Source organism: Rana temporaria, chromosome 13, assembly GCF_905171775.1.
Source record: "Rana temporaria chromosome 13, aRanTem1.1, whole genome shotgun sequence".
Taxonomy (NCBI): Eukaryota; Metazoa; Chordata; class Amphibia; order Anura; family Ranidae; genus Rana; species Rana temporaria.
In genome coordinates this window covers 105,382,405-105,398,496 of record NC_053501.1, presented here as the reverse complement: position 1 = coordinate 105,398,496, position 16,092 = coordinate 105,382,405, and the positions used below count along the sequence as shown (strand labels likewise).

The following is a 16,092-nucleotide window of genomic DNA, read 5'->3' as shown; positions in this document are numbered from 1 at the left end:
TACTTACCTAGGTTGGAGTGGATGCTGCATCTGTCCCCCGCTGCCTCTTCACTGAGAACTGAGCCACTGAACACCGCCGATGGCTCGGTTCTATCACCTCCCCTAGCGGAGAGCTGCTGACTGTCAGTCAGCATCTCTCCTGCTCTGCTCCTCCACGCTCATTTTAAGCTGTGGAGGGGCAGGCAGCAGCCGTCTCAGCCTCTCGGCGGCGGAGACGCCTATCAGCCCATGTATGCAGGAGAAGCTGGCTGTAGAAATTGTGTTCCTTAAAGTGATGGGGGTTAGGGCAGATTCCAGAATACAATTTAGGCCAGGCTGGAGATCCATGTATGAGGCTGCTTCCCTGGAATGTTCCTGGGAGAGGAGTATCCAGCTAGGAGATGTAAAGAATAAAAAGCTGCTCTTACCCTAAAATAAATTAATGCAATCCCCGTGTTAGAAATCAACACACTAATTCATAAATCTTATTTAAAAAATGTATACATATAAACAATTCATAGAAGTGCAAATGTCCATAAAGTGCTGTCCTCTGTATTAAAGTGCAATGGTGCCAAGTGTGTTCTCCACTCCAACCAATTCCACTTGTGTCACCACCAGTATCCCCTCCAGGGACTGAACTCACTGATGGTTGTTGACCCTCAGAACATATGCTTAGGAAGGTCAATACAGGATTTTTGTCACAGATCCAATGTACCGAATAAATAAAACATAAAATGCACACGCAAATAAAGTGCCTCAACTGGCACCCGGACCGATCACCCAAATGCTTTCACCAGGACACCACCCATCTGATCTGCATAGGAGCTAAAGTACATTCCAAATAGCAGAAATTACACAACAGGAAGAATCCTACGCGTTTCATCATAGGACGTCATCAGGAGGCGTGGCTACAGCCATCCTTGTTGCTATATATATGCTATCATCAGATGGTTCTTCTTACACAGTAAAAAAAAACATTAAAACAAAAACATGTTATTCAGCTTCATTGTAATCCACTGGTGTTTAGCTCATTACCCCCATCTTGTGGTCAAACACCATATTGCATATATTCATAATATAAAACATCTTCTCTTATCTGATACCTAATTTTTAATTAAAATTTATAGTAAAAAAAAATCGAAACAAAAATTTTAATAAAATAGATTATGTAGGGCCTTATGGGTAGATTCAGGTAGGGGCGCGCTAATTTGCGGCGGCGTAGCCTAGCGTGTTTACACTACGCCGCCCTAAGTAAGAGAGGCAAGTACATGATTCTCAAGGCACTTACCTCCTTACTTAGGGCGGCGGGCGTAAGGGCGCCTAATTCAAATGGGTTGGAGGGGGGCATGTTTAATGGCAATGAGGCTTGACCTCACGTTTTTGACGTTTTTTGGCCACTGCGCATGCGCCGGGCGCCTAAATTTCCCAGTGCGCATTGCGGCTAAGTACGCCGTACGGGCCTATTGATTTCGACGTGGACGTAAATCCCGATTCGCGGACGACTTACACAAACGACGTAAAAATTTAGAATTTCGTGGCGGGAACGGCGGCCATACTTGACATTACTATTCCACTAGAGCCTAGCTCTAACTTTACACGGCCTATCTCTTACGTAAATGGCGTAAAAGTACTGCGTCGGCCTGGCGTACGTTCGTGAATCGGCGTATCCCCTCATTTACATATTCTACGCCGACCGCAATGGAAGCGCCACCTAGCGGCCATCCAAAATATTGCAATCTAAGATAGGACGGCGCAAGCCGTCCTATCTTGGATATGTTTAAGCGTATCTCTGTTTGAGCATACGCTTAAACTTAGGTCGGCGTAGATTCTGAGTTAGGTCGACTTATCTACTGATAAGCCGGCCTAACTCTTACTGCGATCAAACTCTTAAAAAAATCTGCGATCAAACTATTTAGATTGATATCAACATTCATTCCATGAGAAGTAAGAGTATCCAATTCGTAAATCCAGCACGTCTCAGTTTGAGAGACCGCTTTCTTCAAACTGGACCCCCCTCCAGTGTTTTTTTTAACCCTATCTATAGCATAAAAGGTAAGTAGGTTAGCATCTTTACTATGGAATGAACGAAAATGTCTAGAGACATACAGTATTTAGAGATTTTTTTAGCATATCGTCTCTTATCAGTATAGGTCAATGCCTTTTGAAGATTCTTTCTACTTCTTTATGCTGTCTATTAAACCCAGTATCAAAATTTAATTCTGGGATTTTTCTTTCCCTACCCCCAGTATTTGTCCTATATCCATTTCCCTCACTATTTTTCTAGTATTTTACAGATCTTTTTGGTCATATCCTTTAACTAGGAACCTTTGGGTTAATATTGTAACGGACCGCCTGGCAGCCCGCCTAGGTGCCTAGGCCAAACAGTGCCTCCTGCCCTCCAAACCCTTCCAGCAGTCTGATAGCTAATACCGGCCCTTTATCCTAAGCATCGTTCTCAGACAGATATTGAGGTAAAAAACAAATGAATTACACTTTATTAAAACCCAGACAAAGGCTTGTATACACCCCAGAAGGACATTCCCCTCTTGGGGATATTAGCATAGATTACATAAGTAGTACAACCAGTAAAAACATGACCATGCAAACTTCAAACAGCAATCCAATTAACAGCTAGCAGTGATCTAATTAACCACCTGAGGCCCGCGCTATAGCCGAATGACGGCTACAGCACAGACCTGAAAATCCAACAGGACGTCAATTGACGTCCGCCCCTTTCCTCGTTTCCCGAGCACGCAGCGGGGAAACTCTGTGCTGGCCGTGTCCCTTGGACACAGCCAATCACAGATCGCCGTGAACGGCCATTTGGAGTGGCCGTTTGCTAGGCGATCTGTGCGGCCAATGAGAGATGATCTCATATGTAAACATATGAGATAATTTCTCATTGCCGGTGATCTGCCGTGCTGGTTCCAGGTATCATGGAAGTTCCAGTGCATGCACGAACTGATGCGCTGAGATGGTTCCAGCTATCGGGAAAGTTCCTTCAAGCACTGCGCAGGTGCAAACTTGCTGACGGAAATCCCCGAACGGCGGCCGGCATCCAGGGCGACGTGGATCCCCAATCCACGGGGATGTTAAAGAATGAGCCTGGATGCCGGGCGAGGTTCGGAGATTTCCGTCGGGAAGTTTGCGCCTGCGCAGTCAGTGAAGGAACTTCCCCCATAGGGGAACATTGAGGACAAGTCACTGGCTCTCACAGAGACAGCGTCCTGTCAGGGAGAGAGGAGACCGATCTGTGTCTCTTGTACATAGGGACACAGATCGGTCACCCCCCTTCCCCCACAGTTAGAACACTATGCAGGGTACACATTTAACCCCTTCCTCACCCCCTAGTGTTAACACCTTCAATGCCAGTCACATTTATACAGTAATTAGTGCATATTTATAGCACAGATTGCAGTATAAATGTGAATGATGCCAAAAATGTGTCAAAAGTGTCCGATGTGTCCGCCATAATGTCGCAGTCCCATTAAAAAAAAAAAAAGTCGCAGATCGCCGCCATTACTAGTAAAAAAAAAAAAAAAAAAAAAAAAAAAATTCTGTCCCCTATTTTGTAGGCGCTATAACTTTTGCACAAACCAGTCGCTTATTGCGATTTTTTTTTTTTTACCAAAAATATGAAGAATACGTATCGGCCTAGACTGAAAAAAAAAATATATTGTATTTTTTTTCAAAATTGTTGTTTTTTTGTTTATAGTGCAAAAAATAAAAACCGTAGAGGTGATCAAATACCACCAAAAGAAAGCTCTATTTGTGGGGAAAAAAGGACGTCAATTTTGTTTGGGAGTCACGTCGCACGACCGCGCAATTGTCAGTTAAAGCGACGCAGTGCCGGAAGCTGAAATTTCACCTGGGCAGGAGGGGGGGTATATGTGCCTAGTAAGCAAGTGGTTAAACAGTAATCTAATTAACAGCTAACTTATTGACCATAAGGCCCCTTTCACACTGGGCGATTTGCAGGCGCTAAAAATAGCGCCCGCAAACCGACCCTAAACAGCGGATACTGTTTCTCCAGTGTCAAAGCACTGAGGGCTTTCACACTGGAGCGGTGCGCTAGCAGGACCGCTCCAAAAGTCCTGCTAGCAGCATCTTTGGAGCGGTGAGGGGAGCGTTGTGTTTACCGCTCCTTCCTATTGAAAGCAATGGGAAACCGCGGCAGAGGAGCATTGCCGCGATATTAACCCTTTTTCGGACGCTAGCGGGGGTTAAAACCGCACCGCTAGCGGCCGAATACTGCCGACAGTATAGCACCGCTAAAAATATACCGCCACTGCACCTCCCGCCCCAGTGTGAAACGGGCCTTAAGCTAATTAACAGCTAGGCACCTAGACAAGCCTTGATTAGTCAGGGAGTGCCCACCCAAGACAGTCCAGTATTCAAGAAGACCCAGGGCTGTCCAAATCGTATTAATCAGCTTTCTTTTCACATACATCTTCTCACTGAGTTTCAAGCTGGCAGAGACCATCATGGCTTCCTTGACTGTTAAATGTGGTAATAACATGTCATCTTGCATTATATAAGTTCAGTCCCTGAGGGGGATAATGGTGGTGACACAAGTGGAATCGGTTGGGGTGGAACACACACAGAGCTCAAGTCACTTTATTTTAAAGGAATTGCACATTTATTTGCACCATTGCACTTTAATACTGCACTTTATGGACATTTGCACTTCTAAGAATTGTTTCTATGTACCAATTGTTTGTATAAGATTGTATAAGATTAATAAGTAAGACTCGGTTCACACTGGGGCGACACATCAGGGGGCTCAGCCGCCTGACGAGTCGCGTCCCATTCAATGCAATGAAACCGTTCCAATAGGAGCGACGCAAGTCACTCCGACTTAGAAAAAGGTTCTTGTACAACTTTGGGGCGATTTGCATTGACTTCTATCGTCTTGAGGACGCCTTGCCGAGTCGCCCCCGAAGTCGTGCCGCTGGAGTGTGAACCGACTCTTAGTGTGTTGATTTCTAACACAGGGAATGCATTAATTTCAGGGTAAGCGCGGCTTTTTATTCTTTCAATTCATAGTGGTAAAGCTGCAGCTACCCCATTTTTATTATTTAACCACTTGCCGACCGCCCCACTTACATACTGCGGGGCGGCGGCTCTATTGCGTGAAATCACGTACAGGTACCTGATTTTTACTTCCAGGCCTGCGCCAATGACACACTCCCGCTGTAATTGGACAGAGCGGGAGCCAATCAGCGGGTCCAGCGGACAGGATATTTGACAAAAATAAGCAGGTAGTCACAGAAACAATGAATGAACGTAATTGGGTTGGGATGACTGATACAAGGTTGAGATAATATACTGGGCCAGATTCAGAAAGAGATACGACGGCGTATCTCCTGATACGCTGTCGTATCTCTGAGTCCGGCCGTCGTATCTATGCGCCTGATTCATAGAATCAGGTTACGCATAGATAGCCCTAAAATCCGACAGGTGTTAAGTGTCTTACACTGTCGGATCTTAGGCTGGAATTTCACGCTGGCCACTAGGTGACGCTTCCGTTTGTATACGCGAGGAATATGCAAATTAGTATTTACGTCGATTCAGAAACGAACGACCGCCCGGCGCTTTTTTTTTTTACGTTGTTTGCGTTCGGCTTTTTCCGGCGTAAAGTTACCCCTGCTATATGAGGGGTGTGTGCGGCGTATCCTATGTTAAATATGGCCGTCCTTCCCGCGCCGAGTTTTGACATTTTTACGTCGTTTGCGCAAGTCATTCGCGAATACGGCTGGACGTACTTTCCATTCACGACGCAAGCATGACGAGCTGCCGACGTCATTTGGAGCATGCGCACTGAGATTCAGTTGCAGCCGGCGCATGCGCAGTTCGTTCGGCGCGGGGACGCGCATCATTTAAATGATACACGCCCCCTACCTGCCGAATTTGAATTCCGTCGGGTGGATTTACGCAACGCCGCCGCAACTTTACAGGCAAGTGCTTTGTGAATACAGCACTTGCCTGATAAACTTGCGGCGGCGTAACGTAAATGAGTTACGTTACGCCAGCAGAAAGATCCGCTGATCTTTCTGAATCTGGCCCACTGTATTTACCTGTTATGGTTACAGAGACTTGTGTAAATCTAATTACTTGAATCTAAGTAAATATCTGGCTTTGAACAGCTTTCCATTTCAAGATCCAATTTAAAGGATAAGTCCATGAATAACATTGGATTAAACATCCTCCCTCTTGGCCTTCGGTACCTTTTTGAAATAAATAAAAAAGCTCACCTTCCTCTGCAAAAGCCACGACATGCCATTCTGGAAATCAGCTTCCTGCTGCCTCAAAAGTTGTCATGAATCCATTAATTACTGATTGATGGGAGAATCAGAAATCGGTTTCAATCAATGGGGTTGCAGGAATTAAGCATGTACTTCTATGGAGACCTGATTGCTGACTACCATGATGGTGTACAGCTGCTTCCATGTTGGAAGTTTAACATTTGTTTTCTTATTAACCACTTAAGCCCCAGACCATTTTGATGCTAAAGGACCCGGACAGTTTTTGCGATTCGGCACTGCGTCGCTTTAACTGACAATTGCGCGGTCGTACGACGTGGCTCCCAAACAAAATTGGCGTCTTTTTTTCCCCCCACAAATAGAGCTTTCTTTTGGTGGTATTTGATCACCTCTGCGGTTTTTATTTTTTGCGCTATAAACAAAAATATTTTTTTACTTTTTGCTCTAATAAATATCCCCAAAAAATATATAAAAAGTTTTTTTCCTCAGTTTAGGCCGATACGTATTCTTCTACATATTTTTGTAAAAAAAAAAAAATCGCAATAAGCAATTATTGACTGGTTTGCGCAAAAGTTATAGCATCTACAAAATAGGGGATAGTTTTATTGCATTTTTATTAATATTTTTTTTTTTACTACTAATGGCGGCGATCAGCGATTTTTATCATGACTGCGACATTATGGCGGACACATCGGACACTTTTGACACATTTTTTGGACCATTGTCATTTATACAGCGATCAGTGCTATAAAAATGCACTGATTACTAAGGATGAGCTCCGGCGTTTTCGTATAGAACACGTGCAGAGCCCGCCAGGAAGTGAGCACGGCGCTGTGAGCGCCAGGGAGACATTGTCCCGATGCTCGGCTGCAGGGATCGTGAAATGTCTCCCTGGCTGTGATTAGCACAACGCCGTGCTCACTTCCTGGCGGGCTCTGCACGTGTTCTATGCGAACACGCCGGAGCTCATCCTTACTGATTACTGTTAAAATGACACTGGCAGTGAAGGGGAAACCTGTAGTGGGCGCTGAAGGGGGTTAAGTGTTTCCTAGTGAGTGATTCTAACTGTTAGGGGCGTGGCTTGGCGTGTGACGTCACTGATCGTCGTTCCCTATGACAGGGAACAGACGATCAGTGACAGTCTCACCAGGAAGAACAGGGAAAGGTTTATTTACACTTACATCTCCCCGTTCTTCAGCTCTGTGAGCCAATCGTAAGAACACCGGTGGCGATCGGGTCAGCACAGTCACCGAGCACAGGACCGGGTCGCGAGCGCCGCGTGGCCGGGACCCACGGCTGGGCATCTTAAAGGGGACGTACCTGTACATTAAAGGATCACTAAAGGAATTTTTTTTTTAGCTAAATAGCTTCCTTTACCTTACTGCAGTACTGGTTTCATGTCCTTATTGTTCATTTTTGCTTTGAAGTTGCTGTAATTCTGCTGTGATCTCCACACTTCCTGGTTGTCTGTTTCCTTATAACCACAGTACTGGGAGCTTTTCACGGTGGTCTAAGCCAGTGTTTCTCAACTCCAGTCCTCGGGGCGCACCAACAGGTCTTGTTTTCAGGCTTTCCATTATTGTGCACAGGTGATTTGATCAGTTTCACTGCCTTAGTAATTACCACAGCAGTTTGATCTGAGGGAAATCCTGAAAACATGACCTGTTGGTGCGCCCCGAGGACTGGAGTTGAGAAACACTGGTCTAAGCTGTCATTACTGTGTGTCTAAAACTTAACAGAACCAATCAGATTAATTTTAAAAACAAAACACTGCCCTGGATTTGTTTGTTTTTGTTCTGTGTGTCTCTCTAGTTCACAGGAACATGAAACCAGTTTAAAAGTGAAACTAACCTGCAGGCACATTATAGGATTGCTTTGTATCTATTTGTAATCATTTTTAAAAGGAATCAGTTAACTTTTATGTCTCTATACCCTGTAAACAGTCATTTCAGCAAAAAAAAAATTTCCTTTAGTGACCCTTTAAGGTGACCAGATTTTTAAAATGAAATCAGGGGACATTTTTTACTAGTAATGGCGGCAATCAGCGACTCTCTGCCAGCCACCACCCCCCTCACAGCCTGTCAAGTCTCACTCTCTGGGCCCCCAGCTACTACTGGGTGGGGAGCGGAGGAAGATCACTCCGCCAGGGAAGGCAAGGAGATAAGGGGGCTGGCCGAGACGTGAGCCAAGGCAGAAGAACATGAATGGGCATGCACCCGAAATTGAAGAAATATTCACTTCATTCTGACCAGCACATGATCATCAGAAAGGGGCACAGATAATGGAAAAAATACACCCTCCTAAGCTACTAGGCGCAGCGAAGCGTGGGGGTGGAGTTCCGTTTTTTTTTTTTTTTTTTTTTTATTCTGCACTGACTGTCTTTGAAATTGTCCCAGCCCCTGTTCAAATCCAATCCGGGGACAAAACTGGGGACAGATTTTGTCTGGGGACAGTGTCCTCAATCAGGGGACTGTCCCCTGAAACCGGGGATGTCTGGTCACCCTACTGTACATCCATATGCCCAGCCGTGCCATTCTGCCGACGTATATCGTCGTGCGACGGTCCTTAAGTGGTTAAAAGTCACAATCTGCTGTCAGGGAGGATATGTATTGGCCATTGGTGTACATGGCATATTCTTCTAAATTCTGGATATTAAAACACCAAGTTGGTCCAATCCAAGTGTTTACTTTGGACTGACCCTTTAATCTTTGTACGAGAACTACAGTTCCTTCTGCCTATCCGGTAGGCAGATGTTTCCATTTTTAATAGTTACTATTATTATCTTACAGGATCTGCAGCAAGACCGGTGGTGACCTTCAATCCAGACTGGAATAAGATCCACATAGGACAATATACAACAATGACCTGTAATATGGAGCCTCCTGCATCTCTCTATTACTGGTACCGTAATAACAATGAGCTATTTACAAAGCAGAAGGTTTTGGCTTTTTATGCTGGGCCAGAACACAGCGGGAATTATAAGTGCCGGACCAGCACTGGCGGTACAAGTGAGATCGTCACACTGAGCGTTATCAATGGTAATCTAATATGGACATTCATTATGTTTTTTTGTCACTATCAATAACATATTGTAGTTATCAGCGTTCACTTTTTCTGCATGGAGTTTGTATTTTTCTGTGTGCTCTAGTAGGTTTAACTCTTACTTGTCAAGTGAATTTCATGGTGTTACCCCTAGAAGAACCCCTGGATTGTCTGGCTCCCTCTGCCCTGCACCTGTGGAGTCCAGCTCTGTACTTGAATTTGAGTGACACCAAAACACCTGTACATTTTAGAACTAGCTTCATTAAACAGGAAAGCCCTGGAAGAAAAGGGTGGATAAGACAGTTTTATGATAACAGCACTGTTATAAATGATGTATATAGCTCTACAGAACAGATAGTGCACATGGGCTTTGCTGCTTAACTGCAGACAGGAAAAGGAACATTATTCAGGGAAAAGACATAGAGCTTACCATAGATGCAGCTACAAACTTATAAACACTGCAGGGGCAGCACAGTGGTGTAGTGAGTAGCACTTTCGCCTAGCAGCAAAAGGGTTGCTGGTTCGAATCCCGACCACGACACCATCTGCCTGGAGTTTGCATGTTCTCCCTGTGCCTGCGTGGGTTTCCTCCGGGTACTCCAGTTTCCTCCCATACTCCAAAGACAAGCTGGTAGGTAAATTGGATCTTGTCCAAATTGGCCCAGAATATATATGTATGACTGTGTGTCCCAAGCGTGTCGAGATCCTACGGGGTAAAATTACCGCACCAGCCAAGCAGACACTGGCTGGAAAAAAAAGCACCTAGAGGCGATTCAGTTTCGCATTTGTAGCACTATACAAGTCATACAGCCGACCAATAAAAGAACGCTGTGTACTGGCAGTGCAATCATTTTATAGCAGCAAGACATGTGTATCAGGAAGCGCTGATTGCACTGGGCACTTCTGCGTTCCAGCGTGGAACGCATACGGGGTCGGGCAATGACATCAGTGTGCGGCCACCGAATGCGTTCCAGCGTTGAACGCAATCGGCAACGAGGACGTCGCGTACACTTGTTAACCTCAAGCAGCTTCTGCCCTCCATCCAGAAAAGTCTCGCCTTCCACTGCCGGCTCTGTGAGGATTACAGAGCCACAGCGGCGAGTAGAAAAGGCTCCTAATTGGCGGGGTGTGAGTTGTCCGAATGGGGCAGTGACACGGTATGCATTTAGACCATGGTCCGCTATTTAGTGATGCCCGGACTATGGGTATAAATACTAGGGGCCGGATTCAGATACGAGATACGACGGTGTATCTCCAGATACTCCGTCGTATCTCTGAGTCCGGCCGTCGTATCTATACGCCTGATTCAGAGAATCAGTTTCGCATAGATTTCCCTAAGATCCGACCGGCGTAAGTGTCTTACACCGTCGTAACTTAGGCTGCATATTTACGCTGGCCGCTAGGTGGCGCTTCCGTATAGTTACGAGAGGAATATGCTAATTAGGTATTTACGCCGATTCAGAAACGTACGTCCGGCCGGCGCATTTTTTTGAGTCGTTTAGGTTAGGCTTTTTTCGGCGTAAAGTTACCCCTGCTATATGAGGCGTAGCTAATGTTAAGTATGGACGTCGTTCTTACGCCGAGTTTTGAAATTGTTACGTCGCTTGCGCAAGTCGTTCGCGAATAGGGCTTTGCGTAAGTTACGTTTGCGTCGAAACCAATGAGGCTTTGCGGCGTAATGCGCCGTTCGTAAAATACGTCAAATACGTTGGGTCAAAGTGAATTTGAATAAAACACGCCCGCATCAAACACATTTGAATTAAGCTTGCTTACCCTGGACGACATACGTTACGCCGCCGTAACACGGGGCGCAAGTCCTTTCTGAATACGAAACTTGCGCCCTAATTTACGGCGGCGTAAAGTATCGCAGATATGTTACGCCAGCAGATAGATACACAAATCTATCTGAATCCGGCCCTAGGGCTGTGGAAATTAACTATTAATTCCTCGATTAATCGTAATATTTTTTTTGATCAATCAAAATTCTTTTGATTGGTACTCGCCTCTCTGCTGGCTTCCGGGTCTTCAGGGAGTTCTGTGGGAGATCCGGTGACGTCACAAACACCGGTGGGGATTGCCGTGTCCATCTAAAGGGCTCCTTTTCTGTGCCTTCATATGTGCATGCCGGCGGGACCTTACTATCTGCCACACGCAAGGGCTGTTACACTTCCCTCTATCAGTTCCCTTCTATCAACCTGGGATTCTACAGCCATCCACTGGGAGTTGTGATAGTTCTCGTCACGGGACATCTACAGTACAGACCAAAAGTTTGGACACACCTTCTCATTCAAAGAATTTTCTTTATTGTCATGACTATGAGAATTGCCAGGTCACTACCTCTTGAAGCTCATCAAGAGAATGCCAAGAGTGTGCCAAGCAGTAATCAAAGCAAAAGGTGGCTACTTTGAAGAACCAAGAATATGAAATATATTTTCAGTTGTTTCACACTGAAGGCATGAAAACTATGAAGTAACACATGTGGAATTATACATAACAAAAACGTGTGAAACAACTGAAAATATATTTCATATTCTTGGTTCTTCAAAGTAGCCACCTTTTGCTTTGATTACTGCTTGGCACACTCTTGGCATTCTCTTGATGAGCTTCAAGAGGTAGTGACCTGGCGCAGCACCCCATCACTCTCCTTCTTGGTCAAATAGCCCTTCCCCGCCTGGAGGTGTGTTTGGGGTCATTGTCCTGTTGAAAAATAAATGATGGTCCAACTAAACGCAAACCGGATGGAATAGCATGCCGCTGCAAGATGCTGTGGTAGCCATGCTGGTTCAGTATGCCTTCAATATTGAATAAATCCCCAACAGTGTCACCAGCAAAGCACCCCCACACCATCACACCTCCTCCTCCATGCTTCACGGTGGGAACCAGGCATGTAGAGTCCATCCGTTCACCTTTTCTGCGTCGCACAAAGACACGGGGGTTGGAACCAAAGATCTCAAGTTTGGACTCCTCAGACCAAAGCACAGATTTCCACTGGTCTAATGTCCATTCCTTGTGTTCTTTATCCCAAACAAGTCTCTTCTGCTTGTTGCCTTTCTTTAGCAGTGGTTTCCTAGCAGATATTCTACCATGAAGGCCGGATTCACACCGTCTCCTCTTACCAGTTCTAGAGATGTGTCTGCTGCAAAAGGTGGAAGAACCTAGAATATGAAATATATTTTCAGTTGTTTCACACTTTTTTGTTATGTATAATTCCACATGTGTTACTTCATAGTTTTGATGCCTTCAGTGTGAATTTACAATTTTCATAGTCATGAAAATAAAGAAAACTCTTTGAATGAGAAGGTGTGTCCAAACTTTTGGTCTGTACTATACATGCTGACGGACTGATGTTAGCCCCTCCTCATCTGGATTCAGCAGTGGTATCGTTGTACACATTTTTATACCAGTATCATACTAGGCTACATGTTTTTATAACTGCTTTTGCTACCGTTTGGTATTACTAGCACCATTTTTACAGTTTATGTAGCTACATCGATTTCATCTCCAGTGCAATATTTATTTTGTTACCTACTTGAAGACTATAAAAGTTTTAATGCTATTCCCCTCGAGCGCTGCCTTTGTGTGTTTTTTGTATCCTGCTATCCATTTTTCCAGTGGTTGGTAGCTGCACTGGGAATCAGCCTGCAATGAGAACAGCTAAAAGTAGTTTGATCTGTATGTGCGTTATAATTAATCGAAATTAGTCGATTAATCGATTTAAAAAAATCGAATAATCGAGCACAAAAGTTTTAAATCAGTAACAGCCCTAATAAATACTATGCTCTGGATTGTCAGATTGCTGTGCACATTCTCCTGAAAATCTATTGTACATTACACTTGTATTATATTTTCAGATTTGGTATATTGGAGATCATACACTAATGTCATTAATGTCTCGACAGGCTCCTTCAATCCAATAGAAGTTGTAGTTTCTCCCAACACAAAATGATGTTTCCATCAATGGTGGATCATCACATCCTCGGATATAACAGATCTCATGTTGTGTTTCAGGTCCGGTCATCCTCCAGGCTCCTCTCTATATATATGAAGGTGACAACATATCTCTCCAATGTTACAGTCCATCTAGATCACTGGCAACACAGACAATATTCTACAGGAACAATCGGACAATCCAGAAATCCACCACCAATGATACTTTACAATTAAAATCTACCGACCTGAAAGACACCTACAAATGTGCCAAACAATTCCTCCTCACTGCTATCTCTCGTACTTACAGTGCTGAAACCACTATTTCCTATACAGGTAAATCCTGCCGAGTAAATTTAGATTTGGAAATTGCAAAATGCTAATCAGTAAAATAAAATGATCTGATAGAAAAAATCAAATGTAAAGCCGGCCCATACAGTAGATGGAGCGATTGTCTTTCCAACCACAGGTTGCAGAAAATCGTTTGATTCCCCCCCGCAGAGCTATTGTGTTCTCCCAGCAGGGAGCGTTCCGGCCGGGAGAACACAATGGGGGGTTATTTACTAAAGGAAAATCCACTTTGCACTACAAGTGCAGTCGCTGTAGATCCGAGGGGGTTATACAAGAAAATCTATTGTTCTGCCTTGAAATACTCGCAGTAAAGAAACCCTATAGTGTGCGTGTACATAGCTTTTGACCTTTTATTTGGTTATACTCTTTCTATTCCATTCTATTCTTCTGTTTTTTTCTATTTGAATTAGAATTGAACTCCATTCGAAATGTAATTTGTTCAATTTGAAATTCAAATTTTGGAAGATGGTTAAATTCTTTCTATTCCATTCTATGCTATTGTTTTTTTCTACTCTATTCTTCTCTAGTCTATTATTTTATTTTCTATTCCATTCTATTCTTTTTCTATTATATTCAAATTTATTCTATTTGAAATGAGAATTTCAGAAGATGGTTATATTCTTTCTATTTTATTCTATTCTATTGGTTTTTTTTTATTCTGTTTTATTTTATTCTTTTATTTTCTATTCTAATCTATTATTTTCTATTTTATTAGAATATTGGGAAATGGTTTTATTTATTCTATTCTTTTCTATTTTATTGTTATTTTATTCTATTTTCTGTTCTATTGTTTTCTATTCTATTCTAGTTCAAATTTATTCTATTCAAAATGGTATTTTCAGAAGAAAGTTATATTATTTTTTATTCTATTCTATAGCTTTTTTTTCAATGTTATTCTTTTCTATTCTATTTAAATTAAAATTTATTGTACTTGAAATTAGAATTTCAGAAGATGGTTATATTCTATTTTAATACATTCCATTAATTTATTTTCTATTCTTTTTTTATTCTGTTATTTTACTTTATATTCTATTTTGTTCTGTTTTACTCTATTCTTTCTATTTTATTCTATTATTTTATGATTTATTATATTCCTTTATTTTCTATCCTATCCCTACTATTTTCTATCCAATATTTTTTCTATTTATTTATTTTTTTCTATTCTTTTATCTGCATTTATTTTGTATTCTGTTTTGTTTTACTCTATTATATTCCAATCTTTTTTTTTTTTATTCTATTCCATTTGATTTCAAATCTCAAATCTGATTCGAAAACAATTTGAATTTCATCTGAATATTTTTTTCTTTATTTCGGATTTGTTTAAATTGGTTTCTATTATCATTCGGGAATTCAGATACATTAATGAAAAATGTGTCAGAATTTGAATTCGGAAACTAAACGAACCACACATAGACTGCCTGACTCTGTTGCCGTGTACTCTTGATCTTGCTCCTGGCATGTAACCAGTACCCTGCTGCCTTGTTCCTTTCCCAGTTTTGTTTCCCCCTTCCCATCCACTCCTCCAGTTTTCCCCTGTCTTGTATGTTTTACACTTGTAACTTTGTACATTTATAGCCAGATTCAGAGAGAGTTACGCCGGCGTATCAGTAGATACGCCGACGTAACTCTGAATCTGCGCCGACTTATGTTTAAGCGTATTCTGGAAACCAGATATGCTTAAATTAGGCTAAGATACGAGCGGCGTAAGTCTCCTGCGCTGTCGTATCTTAGGGTGCAATATTTACGCTGGCCGCTAGGTGGCGCTTCCGTTGAGTTTGGCGTACAATATGCAAATGCCTAGATACGCCGATTCACGAACGTACGTGCCCCCGTCGCAGTAAAGATACGCCGTTTACGTAAGGCGTTTTCCAGCGTAAAATTATTCCAACAAATAGTTGGCCTAGTCAATGTTAAGTATGGCCGTCGTTCCCGCTTCGAAATTTGAAATTTTTACGTCGTTTGCGTAAGTCGTCCGTGAATGGGGCTGGACGTCATTTACGTTCACGTCGAAACCAATACGTCCTTGCGGCGTACTTTGGAGAAATGCACACTGGGATACACGGATGGCGCATGCGCCGTTTGTAAAAAACGTCAATCACGTCGGGTCACCAATCATTTCCATAAAACACGCCCCCCCAACCTCATTTGAATTAGGCGCGCTTACGCCGGCCCCATTTACGCTACGCCGCCGTAACTTAGGAGGCAAGTGCTTTGTGAATACAGTACTTGCCTCTCTGACTTAAGGCGGCGTAGCGTAAATACGATACGCTACGCCGCCTTAAAGATGCGGCGCCCTACCTGAATCTAGCTATTAGTTAGTTGTTAGGTTGCTGCATTTTGTCATTCAGTTTTTCATGCATTCTCATGTTTATTGCTTGCAGGTGTGTAGTTATCTTACATCCACAGTAAATAAATCTCACTTTAAAGATACAGTTGAACCTCGGATTACGAGCATAATCTGTTCCAGGAGAATGCTCGTAATCCAAAGTACTCGCATATCAAAGCGAGTTTTCCCATTGAAGTCAATGGA

General features: G+C 43.1%; 1 protein-coding gene across 2 annotated transcripts in view; it reads left to right on the top strand.

Annotated features, from left to right (window-relative positions):
• Positions 1 to 16,092, top strand: part of LOC120920735 (high affinity immunoglobulin gamma Fc receptor I-like) — a 152,193-nt gene that overhangs the window by 6,116 nt on the left and 129,985 nt on the right. For both annotated transcript variants that reach the window (XM_040332978.1, XM_040332980.1), the window contains exons 3-4: positions 9,032 to 9,280; positions 13,293 to 13,547. In XM_040332978.1, the coding sequence (XP_040188912.1) occupies positions 9,032 to 9,280; positions 13,293 to 13,547 (504 nt within the window). The remainder of the gene's footprint in view (positions 1 to 9,031; positions 9,281 to 13,292; positions 13,548 to 16,092) is intronic.